This window comes from Gadus morhua, chromosome 23, assembly GCF_902167405.1.
Source record: "Gadus morhua chromosome 23, gadMor3.0, whole genome shotgun sequence".
In the NCBI taxonomy this organism is placed as follows: domain Eukaryota; kingdom Metazoa; phylum Chordata; class Actinopteri; order Gadiformes; family Gadidae; genus Gadus; species Gadus morhua.
The window spans coordinates 9,756,100-9,777,758 of NC_044070.1; the positions used below are offsets into that span (position 1 = coordinate 9,756,100).

The 21,659-nt window shown below is 47.7% G+C and overlaps 1 protein-coding gene across 6 annotated transcripts in view; it reads left to right on the plus strand.

The window, feature by feature from the left end:
• The window catches only part of dnajc13 (DnaJ heat shock protein family (Hsp40) member C13), a 45,289-nt gene that overhangs the window by 4,759 nt on the left and 18,871 nt on the right, over positions 1–21,659 (plus strand). For 3 of the 6 annotated variants that reach the window (XM_030348638.1, XM_030348635.1, XM_030348640.1), the window contains exons 3-27: positions 4,081–4,156; positions 4,564–4,713; positions 5,612–5,653; positions 6,060–6,260; positions 6,747–6,953; positions 7,628–7,723; positions 8,252–8,343; positions 9,170–9,336; positions 10,170–10,249; positions 10,649–10,818; positions 11,522–11,554; positions 12,732–12,831; positions 13,110–13,217; positions 14,260–14,415; positions 14,863–14,919; positions 15,354–15,475; positions 15,647–15,722; positions 15,919–16,014; positions 16,365–16,505; positions 18,093–18,110; positions 19,309–19,391; positions 19,766–19,919; positions 20,365–20,468; positions 21,075–21,234; positions 21,454–21,516. In XM_030348638.1, the coding sequence (XP_030204498.1) occupies positions 4,081–4,156; positions 4,564–4,713; positions 5,612–5,653; positions 6,060–6,260; positions 6,747–6,953; positions 7,628–7,723; positions 8,252–8,343; positions 9,170–9,336; positions 10,170–10,249; positions 10,649–10,818; positions 11,522–11,554; positions 12,732–12,831; positions 13,110–13,217; positions 14,260–14,415; positions 14,863–14,919; positions 15,354–15,475; positions 15,647–15,722; positions 15,919–16,014; positions 16,365–16,505; positions 18,093–18,110; positions 19,309–19,391; positions 19,766–19,919; positions 20,365–20,468; positions 21,075–21,234; positions 21,454–21,516 (2,752 nt within the window). The remainder of the gene's footprint in view (positions 1–4,080; positions 4,157–4,563; positions 4,714–5,611; positions 5,654–6,059; positions 6,261–6,746; positions 6,954–7,627; positions 7,724–8,251; positions 8,344–9,169; positions 9,337–10,169; positions 10,250–10,648; positions 10,819–11,521; positions 11,555–12,731; positions 12,832–13,109; positions 13,218–14,259; positions 14,416–14,862; positions 14,920–15,353; positions 15,476–15,646; positions 15,723–15,918; positions 16,015–16,364; positions 16,506–18,092; positions 18,111–19,308; positions 19,392–19,765; positions 19,920–20,364; positions 20,469–21,074; positions 21,235–21,453; positions 21,517–21,659) is intronic. The other 3 variants (XM_030348636.1, XM_030348637.1, XM_030348639.1) reach the window with 3 other exon arrangements.

Sequence of the window (21,659 nt, forward strand, 5' to 3'; positions counted from 1 at the left end):
TCATGCCTCGGGGTGCAGAACCAGGAAGAGCTGTGCTACTGCCGTGTCAGAGAGACCGTCAGAGCTCTCCGCTGTGAATACATCATCGCCCTCACACCCACCTACCCATATTTACCACCATCTTTAATTAACTCGCCCTCTGTGTACTTCTGTACGGCGAGCCACCCGACAGGGTGTTGAACATCGGAGGGGACACCAGCCCTCGTAAAACCCACCCACTCCAACGTCTGGTTCTGATCAAAGCGAGTGGGAATAAAGGGTTTATTTGCTTCAGTCGTTCCCTCCTGATTGATGTATCAAAGAGGACCTTATGTTTATGATGGTTCTAAACGGGTTGGTTTTCTCGTCCCTTGGGTGACGAATTGATTTGAAAGATTTGAGGCGCTGTTATTGGCCCACTTGTTTCACACGGTTATTCTGAAACGAAACAGGAAGTGTTTCAATGTCTCCTTCTCAAGGTTCCTTCCTCTCCTTTCATACTTTTTAGATGATTTTAGCACATGTTAGCGTTGTCACATGTGCGGCCTGTGTGTCTGGGATTAAGGGCTAAACAGATAAACATATGACCCTCTTCTCTCCACCTTGTTAAATCACTGGAGGGTCAACTCTGGCATCTGTTTAATCATGTCTGAGTGCTGGGCCTTTGTGGTGCTGTGTATCTTTTCATAAGGCTACGATACTACCCGTCCACTTCATTGCATTAGTCAAACATTATGCTAATCAGCCACCATTCTCTCTCGCTCTCTCTCTATTCTTCAAACGCTAGCCTGGACAGCACCATCTGCTATTTGTGATTTTTTGGGATGTTTGTGATTCAGAGTTGGGTGTCATTATATGTATGTGGTTCCAGTTGACTTCACTCCACTTGGCACCGGTTTGATCCATCAGACCCATCGCTTGCTGCATGAGCTCTGTTCCATTAGTGGTGGTGCTGTCCCTGCTGTCTGGTTATCAGGGTTTCCTAGTGTGTAGGTTTAAAGTGGCTGATGTTATGCCACCAGGTGTGCGTGTGATTAGCCATTACAAGCCGTATGAAAATCTGCCTTTTCCTGTGTTTTAGTGAAATCACAAGTGGGAGGGTCCACATAGATGTATGATGGATAGACAAGCTTTCAAACAGCTTGTTATGGCTTATCACACTCAGAACTGGAGGCAAAATAATCAACTCTTTGAGGATTGTTTTGATGCATGACTGTTTATGTATGCGCACCCTAGTAGCACGTACCCTTCTTTAAAACCTTTTGCTCCAATGCAACAATAAACATTGTGAAAACATACGTGTCCATCAAGGTTTGGTAGAAGGAACTCCTGAACTGCTCCCGTGGCGATATTTCTTAATGGCTAACTGCTTATGTAATATGTTCTTAGAAGGGCCGTAGCTCAGCAGTTTTGAAAGATATAGGAAGTGGGTAGCCTTTTAAATGAGGAAGTCGATCGTAAAGTGTATTCATTGAAGCTTTTTGTATGGGGGGGGGGGACTGTTAAAAAGCACGCTGTTGACATCAACTTCCAAGACCTCATTCTCACCGCTAGCCAGCCTGACGCTAACAACGAGCTAACGCAGTCCCAATCTCATGACCGGAACCAATGTGGCCCATTATCTACGGTCATGTACACATTCATGCACACAAACACTTGTCTGTAATTGTGCCTCCTTCAGGACCCTCTGTGCATGTCCATCAATGACATGCATACCTGCATGTATATAATGTGTGTGTGTGTGTCACGTATGGTTGTATTGCGTATGTTTGTGCACCTCGTACATAGGAGGGTGTGTGTGTGTGTGTGTGTGTGTGTGTGTGTGTGTATGTGCAACAGTGAAAGAGCATGACAGAGGGAATGTGTGTGGATGAAAGCCCTGTATTGCCTCAACTTGTCGTCGGTGAGTCCTTGTCATCTCAAGTGCTTTTGCTTTCCTTTTGAAAATCAATCCGTTTGCTCTCGCCTGGCTACTGTTACAGTAGATCAGAGAGGAAGGGGGCGGGCTTCTGCTGTTGCTCATCAAAACGTAATAATAATATGCTAATAAAATGTCCTGGTTGTAATCCAACAGAGTGTTAAACACTGTTTATTGTTCTAAAAGGTATCTGTGTCTGTGTCTGTGTCTGTGTGTGTGTGTGTGTGTGTGTGTGTGTGTGTGTGTGTGTGTGTGTGTGTGTGTGTGTGTGTGTGTGTGTGTGTGTAAATTATGAATTAGTTGTCCTCTATTATTAAACATTGTTGCCAATGTGCGGCTACCCTTTTATCTTCAAAGACTGTAAATGCTTTGTTGGCTTTGGATGGCCTCTGTGATCGGTGTGTCGGTTTGCATGATGTCATGAGGAAGTGGAAGTGAGGCGTGGCCCTCCTTGATGCATCAGTCCTTCAGCGATGTCATCACGGTCCCATCATCCTGATTGGCTGTGACATTGCTTTGTTTGTTTTATTCACTACAATTGATGCGATGTCTGGGGGTTATTGTGGGCAAGGATTCATCTGTGTCATCAACCCCCCCCACCCCCCCATGGAGAATGCATAATTCACCACGCATGTGACACCACTCAGCTAGCTTCTCGTGCTAGCCATTAAGCCAACCGTTAAACTCCAAGGTCCAAGCTCTAAACAAATATCAACTTTTATTTGAGCCAAAAACAATCTCTCGACCCATACTCGACTTTGATTACTTGACTTCAATTCACATGGACTGTTATCTCTGGATGAACTGACTTTGCCACAATGCATTGAGTACACTCTACTTGGTATCCTCAATATCACTAAGTGCTCTGTGGAGGAAAGGAAAACTTGTTGGATCTTTTTATTTTCCTTGTTCGGTGTTATATATATATATATATATATAGGTCACAATGCGAAAAGAACCGAGAAGGTATCTCTCATATGTTCACTGAAAACCTATCAAGCCCTTAAATGACAGAGTTGGTGAAGGAACATCCACAACTAGAGAACCTATAAAATAACCTATGCCTGCCGTTGACGATCTGCCATGTGGGTTGTTGAGCTTGGATAAGAACACTGCAGTGAGCAAAGTTTAAATTCAACTGTTTGTCCTTTTAAAAAAAATTCTGCCACACTTTTCAGACATTTTGTCAATTAGTTTGGAGCTGACTTGGGCAGCGTTGTTTAGTCTCATAAGGGAGGTATTCTGTTAAACTAAGACCCATGCGTATGGTTTACCCATGTACAGTAGCAGTCAGAGAGGAGAGGGATGGTTGCGCTTGGATCAGAATAGAAACGCTAGTGAGGTCTGGCCCTGGGCTGATATCTGTTTGTGTATGTTCATTAACGTTTGAGCCCCAAGGCCAGAAAGAGGATTATATGTATAGATATAGAAATGGATGGATATACTGTATATAGGTGGTGTACAAAGAGATTTGATTATCCTTACAGCGATTACCTCCGGCTAAAGATTTAAAAATCTCTTCAGGGGAATTTGCTTGTCCTTTCTTTTTTTTTTTTTTTTTGACGAGTTCATTTTGTCTGACTCATCTCATGAGCGCCTCGACCTGTTTTCTTTCTCTCTTCTGCTCAGGGATGCGTTTTAATCGCACAGTCAAAGTGTTTTTTTCTCCCCTTCTGTATGTATGTTGTGCACCTACTATAGCTGTATATATCACCAGGATCAACACGTTGCGTTTACCTTTTCGGCGTTGCACTATTTTATTGACGTGATGCAGTGATGATGAGCGATGATGCAAACGTTGGCCACCAGAAAGCACCACGGCACAAACTTCGCACACCGTGAGCTTCACACACAACAAACGCCACACTGCAATTATCACCGCACACTACAATTATCACACCACAATCACCGCGCATGCACCAATGGCAGACAGCTCAGTGGGACGACACGGTTTAGAGGACAACATGGCTAAGCTCCATGGGATAAATATATAAAACAATATACGTAGCATATGCAGTGGGCTTTGAATCGCTACCACAGCATTCAGTGATATAGCACCATTTCTGTCGGGTTGATGACAAAAACAGTATGGATGCTGATAAGCGATATCGTTGTTGTTATTATATAATATATTGTTATCATGTTCTCCTGCCTCAGCCCCGTCTCTGTGTCTCTCTCCTCAGGTACAAGCGGGTGTTCTCTGTGGGCACCCACGGCATCACCACCTACAACCCCACCACGCTAGAAGTCACCAACCAGGTGGGTGGGCCGGCCGGCTCCCCCAGAGTCCTTCTTCAGGCCCTCTGGCTCCGGTTCTCTCAAACAACCTCAGCTTGGTTTAGAGGACCAGTCATTCTCACACACACTCAGCCTTTTGTTTTGTGTAACCTAGTCAATATCTCTCTCCCTCTCTCCCGCCCTCGAGGGAGGGCGAGAGGGAGTGAGGGAGGGAAGGTGGGAGGGTGGGTGGGTGGATGAGATTCCTCACACCTGAGGGGGTTGCCTGTTAGATTCATGTGGCTAGCTGAGGGTGGGGGGGGGAGATGTTGAAGTGTCTTTTAGCAAGAAATATAACCCCCCTCCCCGCCTCAAACACACATAAATGCCACTCAAAAGGTCACCCCCTTTTGAGTGACATGCCTTTCCTGAATGTTTTGCCGTTGCAGTGGCCGTATGGCGACATCTGTGGCATCGGGCCGGTGGGCAAGGGCCAGGGCACCGAGTTCAACCTCACGTTCCGCAAGGGCAGCGGCAAGAAGTCGGAGACCCTCAAGTTCTCCACGGAACACCGCATGGAGCTGCTCACGGAGGCGCTGGTAAGGCCCGCCGCCGCCACGCACCGGCCGGGAACGTCAGGGAGGTCTCACGCATCATCTGGTCCCCGAACAGTAACGGTAGCACACACGATACCAGCGTGACACCATTTTGATACGATACGTGGCGATGTCGGATGCCTTCTCACGGCCGGCCATAAGATGTATTCTAGAGTTTTGTGTGTTTGACTACCAATCCAAAGGTTCCGAGTTCGATCCCGAGTGTCCGCAGCCTAAACTCGTAGGAATCCTTGTCCCCCCCTTAACCCCAACCTGGTCCTTTACAGCATGTTTCACTAGATGAGTTCACTAGAAGTCGCTTTGTGAGATGCTCGGGCTAACTGACTGGAGGTAAATAGAAACTGATTCTTCCACGCGTCTCTTATCGGCATCGGCAGTGAAAACTGCAGTGTGTGTTCGATGCCTGATCAGGCTTTCAGCTTGAAGCGCGTCAGCATGGCCCGGGCAGCACACGTCGCCTGGTTTAGCTGTGTTGGCAGGAAACGCATAACACCTCTAAATGGTTAGCGTCATAACTTGGAGCCCAGAGAGTCCAGATCTGCAGTGATGGAGGAACACGCCCTGACGTGGCAGGTTGATACAGCGAGCTCCTGCTGAGGTCAACATCAACTCCTTCATGGAGTTTGACTCGAGATTAGTATGATGGTGTTGTGCAATATGGGACTCTTTCTTTCAGTGATGATCATGAGATAACACGAAAATGTATTCATCCTCAAAGGGAAATTGTCACATCAGCAAATGTTTTATTCACATTTATCACATTTAAGTGAGGCTGAGAACGCTAACCATGTGAACCAATATGATCAGCACATCAATTTCTAAATGAAATGATTATTTAGTGTTAATGTGTGTGTAATATGTTTTTTTTTTTGCTTCACAGCGATTCAGAACAGATTTCTCGGAGGGGAAGATAACAGGCAGGGTGAGCATTAAAGAGTCAAATGAAAAATGTTGTGTCTGAAAGGAACTGTTTTGAACACAACACAGATAGACTGGTCGCTATGGCAGCCAAACACCATGTCCACCTCCATCAAGGCCTAAGGTTTTATTGAATAAAGGAAAACACAGGTGGTGCTAGGCTGGTTGGATCGACTTTCATTGGCCCCCTCTTTCATTGGCACGTTCACCCATCCTGTCAGTCCATTTGTTGCATCTCAAACTCAGTTAGAATGAAGATTCACATGATAATCCTAGAATTGAATCGTTATATCTCATAATAGTGTGTTTATATATTAATAAACCTCACTATTATGTCTCAGAATAGTGTGTTTATAATTGTATACATCTAGATCTATAGGTGTATAACCCTCACCCGTCTCCCCCCGCAGCGCTACAACTGCTACAAGCAGCACTGGAGCGACACGCGGCGGGCCGTGAGCCTGGAGGTGACGCCGGGGGGCATCGACCAGATAGACCCCCAGACCAACCGCGTGCTGTGCTCCTACGACTACCGCTCCATCGAGGGCTTCGCCGAGCTCTCCGACTACCAGGGGGGCTTCTGCATCCTGCATGGCGGCTTCAACCGGCTGGTAGGTGGCACGCACCGACCGGCTGGTCATTGGTGTCTGTCTGTCTGTGTCTGTGTGTGTGTGTGTCTGTGTCTGTGTGTCTGTGTGTCTGCGTCCGTGTGTGTGTCTCTGCCAGTTCAGGCTCTGAAATCCTAAATTTTGCTTCTAGGTAGGGCTGGGCGATTTCTTTTAGTGTCGATTTATTAATTTGTACTTTTCCTTTTTCCGTTCTCAGGCTAAATCGGCCAACCCTTGGCTGCATTGTATTTCATTAGCTTAGTTTGACCTTGTTTCTCAGTGCAGGCATCCGCTTTTTATCCGTGTTTGCACACTTTTTATAACCTGTTTTTTATCCATATTTTATTTATTTATTTGTTTATTTTGTATGTTTCTTTGCTGAATGCTTTGAGCCTTGTGGATCCTTCCTCGTGGTCCATATTATTTTGTATAACTTTCCTTCAGACTGCTAACAGTACCCTAAGTCCTCCCCGTCCTCCTCCCACTCAGCATCTGTTTGCCTCGGAGCACCGCGACGACATCATCCGCTGCGCCATAGAGCATGCTGGGAACTACATCGGCATCACGCTGCGGCTGCGGAAGGACCCGCTGACCTTTGAGGTGTTCACCGCCGAGCGCCTGGGGAAGTACAGCTCCGACGACAGCATCACGTCACTGGCCGAGTTCGTGGTGCAGAAGATCTCCCCCCGACATCAGGTCAGCACGCCACGCTCACGGCGAGACCACCGCCACCGCCACCGCCACGCGACAGAGGGGCCAACGCAACACCACACCGCAAAACATGTCCCCTGCATGAAAGGACGCAATACAATAAAACACAAAAAGACGCACACGCCACAACGCTAAACAAAGCGACGCAAAGCGAAACAAAGCAACATAACATGGCACACGTGACACGCCACTACACAACATGATGCGACGCGACACTACACAAAACCACACAACAGGACACAATGCGACCCAACATCAATGCACAACACAAATTCAACAAGACCCAAAACCCTACCTCAAGCTGTGTCGGTTGTGTCAGCCCGGTGTGACCTAGAATGGCGACTGCTCAACCCACGTGTGCAGCAACCCCGCTTGCAAAACACGATGCAGCACATCCAGTTTGATTCCCTCCTGCAGTATTATACAAACATGTCATTCCCCCCCTCTTTCAAACACTGTCCCGCCCTTCACGACAATAATGCATGAAACGTCTACAAAACACCTGAAAAAAATATGTGCTGAAGGCACTATCTTCATTAGGACGCTTTATTGCAATGCCTGCAAAACGTTTGCATGGCAAACGTCTATAACTTTCATTGAGTTGAAACCGTAGGGAGTCTTTGACATTCTGACCACAGCGTTCTGTTTGTTCCTCCCAGGAGCCCGTGAAGCGCATCCTGGCTCTGACGGAGACATGCCTGGTGGAGCGAGACCCCGCCTCCTACAACATCGTCACCATCAAGCCTTTTGGAGAGGTAGGGGTCTGGGGGGGGGGGGGGGGGGCAATAGTAAAGTAATAGCTTTACTATTGCAACAACACATCATCAGTAGGTTGATGTGTTCATAACCAGCAGACGCTGGTTATGAGCGTCTGCTCATAACCAGTCAAACACTTCCTGGTTACCCTGCGGTAACCAGGAAGTGTTTGACAGGAGGAAAGACACCGCTCCTCTTGGGGACAGGGGGCGAAGGCTGGTGTTTAAACGGGCCAGTGTACAGAGCATGCCACGTTGTAGTGTGTGGTGTGGCATGTGGTCTACGGTGGCACAACGTGCTGCTGCAACTCACCACCGACGAAACATGCACCGACCAGGGTTAAAACCTCAGCTGTGCTCCTAAGCTACATATAATCGCCTCTTTTCTTCAACCCACTTCCCAGTCTGTCGTCACTGTCCCGTCTTTGAGGGAACAAAAATGAAATATGTTGTTTTTAAACGAGCTGCTGATAGTGTGTAACACTGCGTGTTTCCCTCCGGTCCGGTCTCTCCCGGTCTGGCCTCCAGGTCTTTGCACTGATCTGCGACGTGGAGAACCCCCAGATCTTCACAGTGGAGTTCATCAGGGGCCAGATCAGAAAGTTCTCCTCCACAGAGAGGTAAAGTACCCTTGTGAATATTGTAATGCTGATAAAATACTATCATTATATTTGGACCCCAGCAAATGTGTGGGGGGGGTAAAAGGGGGGTAAGGGTGTTGGACAAGGAGTCCAGCCGGGGAGGGGGCATTTCGAGATTGCTCATTTGCTTAATCAAGCAATCGGGCACAAAATACATTTCAAAGTGGACCGGCCCACCGGGAGCCCTCCCCATCTTCCCGATCTCGAAGCCTTTGCTGCCGAGCGAATTAAAATCACCGGCAGAACGGCCTGGGGGTCTAACACCGTAATATATATAAACTATAACCGCATTTCACATTTATCGCAAATATGCCGCTCGGGTTTGCCTTTGTAGGCGCGTTGAGAGGAGCGGGCGACTCCGCTGTCAGTCCAATAAGTGGAAGTGTACCCGCGCACCATTTGGCATGTATGCGCGCTTGTCTCTGTGTGCGTGTGTGAACGAGAATGACCGGGAGAAAGAGTGCTACGCGGAGATGAATGAACGGAACGATATTTATATTTCCAAAAAAAATAAAGATTTGTGGCGCTCGGTGTTGATTCTGTGGCGGTGCGCCACACATTGGTCTATGTATGGGAAACACTGAGGTGTTAACACCTCGTTTCTGTTTCAACACCTTTTAATAAGTGCTAACTTGCCCACCATTATTATTGTGTGTGTGTGTTTCTTATGTGTTTCAACACTTTTTAATAAGTGCAAACTTGTCTATTTACAATTATTATTATTGTGTGTTTCCACTTGTATGTTTACTGTGTGTGTGTGTGTGTGTGTGTGTGTGTGTGTGTGTGTGTGTGTCCGCGCACGCAGAGACGCCCTGCTGGCCAGTCTGCTGGACGGCGTGCGGGCGTCGGGGAACCGGGATGTGTGTGTGAAGATGGCGTCCACCCAGCGGGGCCAGCGCTGGGGCCTGCTGAGCCTGCCCGTGGACGAGGAGGTGGAGAGTCTGCACCTCAAGTTCCTGGCAGCGCCCCCTAGTGAGTCCAACCAGAAGCCGCCTCCCTCTTTAATGGCATCACAAAAAGACCCTCTTTAAGAGGAACACTAGACTCAAAATAATTAACTTTGTGTTTTAAACGTCGTTTCACGTCTCATGATCGTCAACATAGTAATCGTTGAAATTGTTATCAATGGGACAAAAATAAGACCATCATTTAGAGAAAACAGGAGTAAAGTCCACCACATTTGCCAGCCTCAGCCGTCCACTTTCTGACGTTACACATAACGCTGATGGCATTTGTGGCGTCAAAGGCCCCTTTGGTATACTCCTCGCCGACAAGACGAAGGGACACCGACGGCGAGGTCGATGTTGACGTGTGGATGCTCCGTCTGGCCTGCGGTTGTTAATGGCAGCGTCCGAGAGAGGGTTAAGCTTCTCAGATACTTATAGTATAAAGCCACTGTGTGTTGCTCATCTCATATACTACATCGCTCATCATAACACTCGGTGGTAGGCTCCCAAGAAAATATCACAAAGTGGCCCCGGGTCGTAACCGTGGGAATCCCACTCCCTTCCCCCCTTTGTCCTTGCACTCCCAGCAAAATACGATTTTCCACTTCGGTGATCAAATTTGAGCTGATACGGGGGTGTTCACTTACCCTTCAGTGTCTAACCTTCCTCACCAACTCTGTCCTTCTGTTTTGCCCTTCATTTTTTTGCTTTTAATGTGAGATTTTGCAACTCTTGTCTTTGACTGCATTGTAAAGTGTCTCTTCGTTTCAAGAAAAGTGCTATATAACTAAGATGGAGGAGGGATACATGGTACATGATACATGTTGACCCTCGTGTCTCTCTGTGTTGTCCCTCCAGACGGGAACTTTGCGGACGCCGTGTTTCGCTTCAACGCCAACGTCTCTTACAGCGGAGTCCTCCACGCCGTCACACAGGACGTGAGTGTCACGCCCGTCACTAAGGGCTGTCTGTCTGTCTGTCTGTCTGTCTGTCTGTCTGTCTGTCTGTCTGTCTGTCTGTCTGTCTGTCTGTCTGTCTGTCTGTCTGTCTGTCTGTCTGTCTGTCTGTCTGTCTGTCTGTCTGTCTGTCTGCCTGCCTGCCTGTCTGTGAGTCTGTTGTTCTGTCTGTTGTTCTGTCTGTTGTTCTGTCTGTGTGTCTGTCTGTCTGTCTCTCTGTTTGCCTGTCTGTCCCTGGGATGTAAGTCCTTCTGTTGGTCTTCTGTGCGTCTGTGTGTATAGTTGTATGTGTGTGCGTGATAAGCATTCATCTGAGAAGGCATTGCATATCTTCTTCTCTTTCCCCCCCCCCTCCTCCCCCCTTTCCTGCGCCTCCTCCAGGGCCTGTTCTCGGAGAACAAGGAGAAGCTGATCAACAACGCCATCCTGGCCCTGCTGTCCCAGGACACGGAGCTGCCGGGGCCCAACACCGAGCTGGAGAGCCACTTCCAGGCCATCCGCCGCCTGGTCGCCTCCAAGGCCGGCTTCCAGGCCTTCACACAGCTGCCAAAGTAAGGACCCCCAGACCTCCCATCCCTGCACCCCCAGTACCCCTGAAACCCCTGTACCCTGAAACCCCCGTACCACCAGGCCCCCGGATTCCCAGACCCCCCCCCTATCCCAAGACCCCAATCCCCCCCCTGACCCCACTCCCCAAACTCCTGTATGGTGCGTCCTCACAGATACAGAGCCAGATACACACTAGAGCCCTAGGGCTGACAGCAGGTCTTGTGACTGTCTGCTGCCGTTACGACCCCCTGATTGGAGTACCCATCTATCTAGCCCTTTATCTCCACAACGGGCGCTACATTAAGAGTCACTGAAGCTTAGCGTACAAAGCGCACCTCAAGGCCAGGGTGGGCCGTACATAGCGCACCTCAAGGCCAGGGGGGCCGCTAGGGAGTTTGAATCCTAGCCAGAGGCCTTGGTTCAGTCCCCAATGTCCCCCAATGTCCAATCACGCGCGTCCCTTTGTAACTGAGCGTCTGCTCATAACCAGACCTGTGTTTGCTTTGTCCAGACTAGTTCTCGACAAATGCCTGGCGTTGAAACCCCTTTAGCAAAGTTCTCTGACTCGCTAGGAAAGTAGGATTTTTTTGCAGTACGCTTTGATGTCTAAACACGCACCCACACACACTTACACACGCGTGGTAAGAGTTGGTGTTTGTATTTGTGTGTGTGTGGTAAGTTGTTGACGTGCTCTGTCGTTTCAAGGTCTGTCCACGGGGCGGGAGCCACTGATGGAACGTAAATATGAATCCATGCATCTCAGTCTCTCCGCTCTCATGCTCAGCCATCGTCCTCTCCTCTTCCTCCTCCATCGTCCTCCTCTCCCTTCAGCACCTTCCTCGTCTTGTCGTCTCCTCTCCTCTGTCCTCTCACCTCTCTGTTATTCTTCTCCTCTTACTACGTCATCCTCGTCTTTCTCCTCACTTCATCCACTGTTCATTTCTCCTCTCTTCCTCTCTCCTCCTTTTCTTCGCTCATCTACCTCACCTCACCTCTCTCCTCATCTCCTCTCCTCGTCCATCCTCTCCTCTCCTCTCCTCTCCCATCCTCCTTCTCTCCTCTCCTCTTGCTCTATCTTTCTTCTGGAGAAGAGTAAGGAAAGGTACTTGCTCGTCCCTCTTTCGTGCTCCTCTCTGCTCTGGCTTGTTGTGCTCTTGTGTCTCTCCTCTTCCTCTCTTATCCTCCTCCTCCTCTCAGTCAGCCAGTCAGCCAGCCACCCAACCGCCCAGTCAGTCAGTCAGTCAGTCAGTCATTCAGCGGGCAAGCCTGCCAGCCATTCTCTCTCCTCCCCTTGGTCACCATCATCTCACACTCAGTCCTTAATGGCTTGGCATATATCTGATTAGAGATGTGATGTCTATATACCCCTCTAACCATATCTCTATATGTGTGTGTGACTATCTCTGTATATCTCTGTATATGTATCTCTAGTAGCCTCCCCCTCTGGGGCTCTAAGGAGGTAGAGGAGGGCATTGCTTGTGCTGTGTGTTGTGTGTTGGATGAATTAAAACGTTCACCACTCAAGTAGCCTGCTGATGCTTGCTGGAATATCACAGAGGACTTTTAATTTGAAAAAACTGCTTAGACAGATGAGTTAACCATTTATTGAGAAAAGGATTAACTACTTAAGCAACTAATGGTGATAAGGCCATTAATATGTCATATTAATGTTGTATTAATATTAATGTATTCCTATTTTTTTCTCTATTTCATATATTTGTACTTCATATACTTTATATTTGAACATGCGCTCTAAACACATTTGCTGTGATTGCTGTGCTGTTATCTTGTTTCCATTTATCTATATATTCCTGCGTGATGTGTTGCGTTCTAGAGCTCGTGTGTGTGTTTGTTGGTGTTAAGCTTGTGTGTGTGTGTGTTTGTTGTTGTTTGCTTGTGTTTGTGTATCTTCCAGGTTCAGGGAAAAGCTGGGTGTGAAGACGGTGAAGGCTTTGAAGCGAAACAATAACAGCGTGACCCACGCCGCCATAGACATGCTCTGTGCTCTGATGTGTGTAAGTACCTCACCCCAACGCCCCACTTTATATAACACATCATAACACAAGACCGACTCTATCTAGATAGACATGCTCTGTGCGCTGATGTTTGCAAGTACCTAACCCTCACCCTAACACCAGGCAATAACACACTTTATGCAACACAATAACGCGCATCAATAAAAAAAAAAAAAAAAGAAGCAAAATTGAAAATTTTCACAACAGTAATACGGCCACAGTCACGGTATCATGTCTCCGTCTCTCCGTCTCCCCCCCTCTGTGTCTCTGTCTCTCAGCCCATGCACGACGACTATGACCTGCGTCAGGAGCAGTTGAACAAGGCCTCCCTGCTGTCCTCCAAGAAGTTCCTGGAGAACCTGCTGGAGAAGTTTATCAGCAACGTGGTGCGGAGCCCCCCCCTCTCTCCCTCTCTCTCTGTCGGCCCTCTATCAGCGCGCTGCAGGCCCCGCGCTCTTTAAGTATTCATGGCGCTGTCAGGGTGATTCACAAGCGCCGGTGTCAGGGTGATTCATGTGCAGCCGTCAGACAGCTGCTACTTTGTCAAAGTCTGGAGCCGTCCTCTCCGCTTGGAGTCGTGACGGTTCAATCATCAGCTTCTAGCTTTTATCCGGCAGCGCTGCACAGGCACGCAAATATCAAGAGCAAGGCAACGCCGCTGCATAGAAACCACTGTCGCTCTAGCAACGCCACCATCACTACATCAACAACAACGCCACAATAGAAGCATCACCATCCACATAGAAACACCACCTTCATCATAGAATCACCACCATTATCATAGAATCACCGCCATCACCATAGCAGCACCACGATAAGCATAGCTACACCACCCTCACAATAGTAACACCACCATCAACCTCACCTTAGAGACAACACCAAAGCAACACAACAATCAATATAGTTACAACACCATCACCTAATACACCACCATCACAATAGCAGCACCATCATTGCTGTAACAACACCATCATGACTATGGCAGCACCACCATCGCCACAACAGCAACGTCACCACCACATAAACCGAACCACCCCCTCATTTTCTCTTTTATGTGAGAGACGTGCAGCTGCTAAACTCTCTTTCCTCTCTCTCTCTCTCTCTCTCTCTCTCTCTCTCTGTCTCCCTCTCTCTCTCTCTCTCTCTCTCTCTCTCTCTCTCTCTCTCTCTCTCTCTCTCTCTCTCTCTCTCTCTCTCTCTCTCTCTCTCTCTTTCTCTCTCTCTCTCTTTCTCTCTCTCTCTCTTTCTCTCTCTCTCTCTCTCTCTCTCTCTCTCTCTCTCTCTCTCTCTCTCTCTCTCTCTCTCTCTCTCTCTCTCTCTCTTTCTCTCTCTCTCTCTCTCTCTCTCTCTCTCTCTCTCTCTCTCTCTCTCTCTCTCTCTCTCTCCCCCTCTCTCCCCCTCTCTCTCTCTCTCTCTCTCGTCCCTCAGGACCACGGCACCGGGGCCCTGGTCATCAGCTCCCTGCTGGACTTCCTGACCTTTGCCCTCTGCGCGCCCTACAGTGAGACCACGGAGAGCCAGCAGTTTGACATGCTGCTGGAGATGGTCGCCTCCAACGGACGCACCCTCTTCAAGCTCTTCCAGGTCAGAGGTCAACCAGGCGGACCACGATCAAGCCATCCCCCTCGGCGATTGTTTTATACTGACACACACTCATCGCTGCTGTCACACCATCACACAGCGACGCTTTGGAGAATCCCCCATGCACTAAGGCCCAATCCCATTCCTACCCCTTAGCCCTTCCCTTTACCCCTCCCCCTTGTTTTGAAGGGGTAAGGGGAAGGGTAAGGGGTAGAAATGGGATTGGGCCTAAATCAGGAATTATAGCAGTATCCGGTCTACCAAAACAAAAACTGTTCACGCCTGTTAAATCCCCCGAGGCGAGGGGAATACGAACATGACGAGAGCGTCTGGGGGGACCCCTTTAGTGTCGGGGCCAACTCTCTCAGGAGCCACGTCGATGTGTATCGCAACGTTGCGTTCTTCGTGCCTCAGTTGTTGAATAGAGTTGCGTTGTGTGTTCTGCCGCAGCACCCGTCCATGGCCATCGTGAAGGGAGCCGGTCTGGTGATGAAAGCCATCATTGAGGTGAGTCATCTAACAATAGTCATCCCTTGTTATTATACCGCACTGTCATGAACCATACAAGTGGGTGCTGGTTGTTTGTTTTTACCTGTGTGCTGGCTTTAACCTTTCCATGTCTATTGCATCTTCTAATCGTATTATGGGTAATCTATTTTTGCTGATAATCTTCCATTTCTTCCTGTAATAAAGCCTTTCAGTAAATGAAAAGACAACACTTGACCTTTAGATCATGGTATCAGTTGGCTATTTCCTCACGAACAATATCTCGTCTATTCACTTTGATACGTCATCCTGCTAGGAATGAGGATTGTAATTCCCTTTGGGACCGTGGATACTGACCTGCGTCTCTCTCTCTCTCTCTCTCTCTCTCTCTCTCTCTCTCTCTCTCTCTCTCTCTCTCTCTCTCTCTCTCTCTCTCTCTCTCTCTCTCTCGTTAGGAGGGAGACAAGAACATTGCCACTAAGATGCAGGAGCTGGCTCTGAGTGAGGGAGCCCTGCCCAGACACCTGCACACCTCCATGTTCACCATCAGCTCTGACCAGAGGATGCTGACCAACAGGTCTGCACACACACACACACACACACACACACACACACACACACACACACACACACACACACACACACACACACACACACACACACACACACACACACACACACACGCACACTTGCAGGTCTGAATAGCGTTGGTCTTTTACTGACTGGTTCCTGACTGGTTCCCTGGCAGACAGCTGAGTCGCCACCTGGTGGGTCTCTGGACGGCGGAGAACCCCACCGCCATGAACCTGCTGAAGAGGATTCTGGTAGGAGCCCACCCCACGCCGCCCGCCCTCTAGAGTCAGACCCCCACTCCCACCTCTGCACCCACAGCTCTTCCCAGCTCCTCGTTAGCTCCCACGTGCAGAAGCACCGTATGCCATCACAGTCTGTCCCCAGTTAGCATGATGCTCTGTGGATTAGCTAACCTGCTGTCCGCTCTCCCCCCCCCCCCCCCACCAGCCCACCGGCCTGCTGGCTTACCTGGACAGCCCTGACCCCGTCCCTGAGAAGGACACGGACAGGATGCACATCCGGGACAACCTCAAGATCGCCACGGTAACAGACAAACAGACAAGTTATATTAACTTGGTCACGACGAACCACATCTATGCCGGTGTCTCGGGGAATCAACCAACCGAGCCTGGCCTAGAAGGTTCCCCCGCTCACCCTGGATGTCCACAATCTACATGTAGGCATCCTCGATGCCCTACTGCCTACCTCAATAATTGACAGTCTTAGTTATTGAAGTCTGCTCGTCAAACGGGGTCAAGTGTGTCTTGATATTTCCCAGGATTATTTAACAAGCTCCTGAGAAGGAAAAGCGTTCTTGGCGTGCCCCCCCCCCCCTCCTCCTTTGTATTCGTGATGACGAGGCGTTGAGCTGTCTTGTGGTCCCGGTCTCGTAGGACCAGATGGGCCGGGTCAAGGTTCCCGACTGGCAGCGCATGGCGGGCAAGGCGGCCAAGGAGGTGGAGAAGTTTGCCAAGGAGAAGGCCGACATCGTTCTGATGCACTGGAGGGACAAGATGGGCATCGTGAAGAAGGAGGTGAGGCCAACACCTTCCTGCTCCCGTGGGGGCAAGGGTCACAGGGTCACAGGGTCACAGGGTCATCCATTGGCGTTTTCCCATTAGCCCTTTTGGCCGTGCCGAGCCGTACTGTTGCATACCGTGCAGATTTGCGTTGCCACTACCATTTTTAACACGCGTAGCTGTGCTGTGCCGTAACTCGCTCGAGATGGATGGTCTCAGAGGTCGGGCCAGAGTGAGCCCACCCCGAAGTTGGCAGCGGTGACGTCAGCACTGGTGGCTGTTTAGAGCGAGAAGTTGTGGAGATATAGACCTACTAAACTACAATAAACTTGGCGATCATACACCTATCCTTGTCAATGAGACGCATCGCCACGAAGAGAATGGCTAGAGTTCTCAACAGCCTGATTCTTTATTATTGTTCGTTCCTGTAATTACACAAGCCTAATTAAAAAGGGTAATGAAGGTTTAATAGAAGCGCGCACGGGGGAGATGTTATGTTGATGATATTCTCTTGCAAAAAACTAAATAGCTTGCTGAGAAAGGACGGATTTCTTGGTCATTGGAAAATATTTCACACCATTAGGTCGATATTCAACATATTTTTTTCCTTGTGAAAATATTTGTGAAACATTGTCTAATGTGTAAACAGGACTTATCCGAACTAAATCTGGTATCAACAAGCTTTTGAGATTAGGAGGCAAAAAAGGGAAGCACGTCATCTGTTAAAGCTCCACCTTCGGCGTAATAGCCCGGTTGTAATGGAAATGCAAATCTGCCGAGACGAGTCAAACCCTGCCGGGCCAGTGTAGCACAGTATAGTGGAAAAAACACACTGATTTGTGCTTAGCTTAGCTAGCTTCTGGTACATTTTCTTGAGTCAGTCTGCTTTGTTCCTGCGGCAGTCAGTCCCTTCTCGGGGTCTCACAGGTCACAAGGTCTGGCATGTGTGACCTGTGCTTAGCATGGATAGCTGCTGCCGCTGCTGCAGTGTCTTTGGAGTCTGCTCTGCTGATCCACCAGGGCCAGACATGCCCGTGCTTTGTATAATGACCGATGGAAACAATTAGTTTTGGCCGCTTCCAGGGCTGTCGCGAGTATGCTGCCACCTAAGGGTAGTGTGTGTGTGTGTGTGTGTGTGTGTGTGTGTGTGTGTGTGTGTGTGTGTGTGTGTGTCCTTCCTTCGTTTGCAGCTGTGTGTGTTTTCTTCAAATCTGAATTAAACTGATTTCTGCTGCAGATCTAATTTGACATGGAACAGGAAGTTCTGTTCGTTATTTCGATCCCGTTTTTGTGTTCATGGCTGACAACAAGCTAATCAAATCGTTTTTTGGTCAGTTTTGCCTGTAGCGTGAAGCACATTATGTTTTGCATGTTCACTACTGGGGAATACTTAATAATAAATTACTAAATGTAATTATTATGATTTAATTAATGATCCTACTAACCTAGTACCTACAGTCCAAAATTAAGATTTTCCACAGGGTGTTCGTGATGATTAATTATGTCACAGTTTCTATGACGACCGTTCATTAATCTCTCCTGTGTTGTGTCTCTGCCCCTCCCCTCACCTTGTCTTGATTTCTTTCCTGTCAATCAATGTAGCAGGACAGGAATAACCTGGTAAGTAGCACTGGCCAATGGGATCAATCTGTTCTTCTTCATTTGACCCGCCCTCTTTGTCACGGTCATCATCAGAGCCCATTATCCCATCCGTTTTTTTCCAGATGTGTGTGTGTGTGTGTCCAAATGGTTCTGCTGTTGTAGCTCTCGCACCTTCCCTTCGTGGTTTTCAGCTTCTTGTGTCATGTCAAAGACATCGTCTTAATTCATATCTCACCAGTCATGACATCATACTGTCACCACATCCTCTCGCCTTCGCTTTCTCTGTCTCTCTCTTTGCTCCATTCTCTCTATCCGTCTCGCTCTCTTTCCTCCATTCTCTCAGTCTGTCTCTCTCTCTTTCTCCATTCTCTCTGTCCGTCTCGCTCTCTTTCCTCCATTCTCTCAGTCTGTCTGTCACACTTTCTCAATTCTCTCTGTCTGTATCCCTCTTTCCTAAAATCCCTCTATCTGTCTCTCTCTCCTTGTCCATCTGTCTCTATCTCTTTGTCTATCTGTCTCTCTCTCTTCGTCTATCTGTCCGTCTCTCCTTGTCTATCTGTCTCTCTTTCTCTTTGGCTCGTCCACACTGCAAACCTTAGCGCTCAATTCAGATTTAATTATCAGAATGATTTTTAGGTTTGGCTGTTCACATTCATTTTTAAACATAGCCAATTTCCAATATTCACAAAAGCATCCCAGGGAGGAAACACAGGTGATATTGCGGCTGACTGATCACCTGAAAAGGAAAAAAATGTAATTGCTAATGGCCTTCCAACATCAATTCTATAAACTGTTATTTTCATGAGTCTCCCTTCACTGACTCCCTCCCTCGCAGCCTTCTTCCATATTGTATTCATTGAGTGACTCTCAGCAGCACAGAATGGTGACATGGACATGAGTTCCGATATGACATGGCATACTTTAGATATGTTTACAATGAGGTCACATTGCAAGACATCTGACCTGCATCGGATTTATGTCCACATATGAAAATGGCCCAAGTCAGAATTGAAAATATCAGATTCCATGTGAATTGTGCTGTTCACACTACGGATTTGGGCCACTTTTGCTTGCAGTGTGAATGAGGTCTTTTCCTCACTTTCTCTCTTTTCGGCTTTTTCTCTCTCTCTGTTGCTCTTTCTCTCTCTCTCCCCCTCTCTCTCCATACACACTCTGTGTTGCGTGTGTGGTGATGAAATGTTCTGTTTGATTCTAGAATCCCAACCAGAAGCCTGTCATCTTGCGGAAGAGGAGACAGAGAATCAAGATAGAATCCAACTGGGAGCTGTTCTACTACAAGTACGTCTCGACTGCTGTGTACACATTTGTATATACACGCCCATATGTTCCTGCACACACCTGTACATACTTATACACCTCTATGAACACATTTTTACATACAAGTGTACACACCTGCACATAAATGATAGATACGTGTATATATATATACACACCTGTGTTTACACACACTCACACACACAAACGCACACACCTAGAAACCCCTGGTAAACCCCGGAAAACACAAAGACAACTCCACACACCCCTAAACACTTATACCCGCATATGAACCTACACCAGTTATTTGTTAACAGAGCATTATGTTATTACGTTAGATTATTTGATTGCGTTATCAGCCAGTCTTTGAGGACCACCTTGTCTCTCGCCCTCCCCAGGTTCCAGCTGGACCACGCCCGCTCCAACCTGATCTGGAACCTGAAGACGCGGGAGGAGCTCCGTGACGGCCTGGAGGGGGAGATGAGGGCCTTCAGCGTGGACCGCGAGCTGGGCAGCGCCAGCGTCATCTCCTGGAACCACCAGGAGTTTGAGGTCCAAGCAGAAAAATGACCCAAAAATGACCCCCGCCCAATAGAACAGAAATAGAGATAATTTATTTTTCGGAAAGATTGCAATTCTTATTCGTCAACGTCCCTCGCAATCAAACTCCAACACACCCTGAAATGATCGTATGGAAGCACCAACAGTTTATTGTCTGAACTTGGCTCAACCCAGCTCATGAACTACACTTTAGTAGTAGTAGTTGGATGCTTCATGAACGTCACCTACATCATACTAAAATATATCATAGTACAGTTACATGCATACAGTAATGTTAACTTAGTGGAAGAAACTTAATGTGAGTTGTACAATTACTGAAGGAAAAGCTGTAGAATGAAGTTTAGTCTTTAACTTCTGAGTTGAACAGGTAACTAGGAACTACGTTGCTGTGTCTTAAGATCTTGTATCTTAACATCTTGATACCTTCTCTCTCCAGGTGCGGTACGATTGCCTTGCGGACGAGATCAAGATCGGAGATTATTACCTTCGCCTTCTGCTGGAGGAGGACGAGAACGACGAGTCCAGCGGCATCAAGAGATCGTAAGGCAACCAAGCAACCTGTTTACCATATCATGTCCTCTTAAGACACTATCGCCTACATTTACCAACCTTGACTGGCTGAACATCAGTCAGTACTGGTGAGCCCTGGTGGACCAACCCATTTACACCTTTAAGTCCTCTTAAATCAGTGCATTGTATATATTTACCAACCTTGCACACAGCATTGACTGAAATAAGAACGTATGTGAGGACTCATTGAGCTCAGACGCAAAAAAAAAAGAAAATCTTAAATTAATCTTTTAAACTATTGAGGACATAATGAGTTAAAAGGTCTTAAATGAAGTCTCCATAAATCCTTATGCAATGAATCCATTAAATTATATTAATTTGAAAAAAAATGAAAACTGTTGCAGCGATCCTGTACTCATCTCTGGTTGTACTTTGAAACCTGGTCCAGCAGTACAACTTTCATCACTTTCATGTGTTCTCAATTCATTATAAAGAAGTATGTACAGGAGCCTTCATCTCTCTCCGCTTCCCTCTCTCCGCTTCCCTCCCCCTCTTTCTCTCTTTCTCCCCCTCTCTCTCCCTCCCCCTCCCTCTCTCTCTCCCTCCCCCTCCCTCTCTTTCTCCCTTCCCCCCTAGGTATGAGTTTTTCAACGAGCTGTACCACCGCTTCCTGCTCACCCCCAAGGTGTCCATGAAGTGTTTGTGTCTGCAGGCGCTGGCCATCGTCTACGGGAAGTGCTGTGAGGAGATCGGACCCTTCATCGACACCAAGTACATCATCGGCATGCTGGACAGAGTATGTATACCATACCACAACCCTATTTTATTACCGCTTTTGTTTTCATTTTATTCCAGTTATTTGTTAACACTATCGCTATCTCCTATTCATTGAGAAAAAAATACAAAACAATATATATATATATATATATATATATTACTGTTGTTTTTATATTTCATATCATAATGATTATTATTATGCACAACACAATATTTCTCTGTCTTGTTGTGTTTTCAGTGTACGGACCGACTGGAGCGGGACAGAATCATTCTCTTCATCAACAAACTTATCCTCAACAAGGTCAGCTAACATAATTAACCTAGCTTGCATTAGCCACCTGGCTCACTTAAACCAGCTTGCTAGTTTTTGCCACCTGGCTCACTTTAGCCAACTTGTTAACATTAGCCAACGTTCTAACATTAGAAACCTGGAAAGAATTAGCC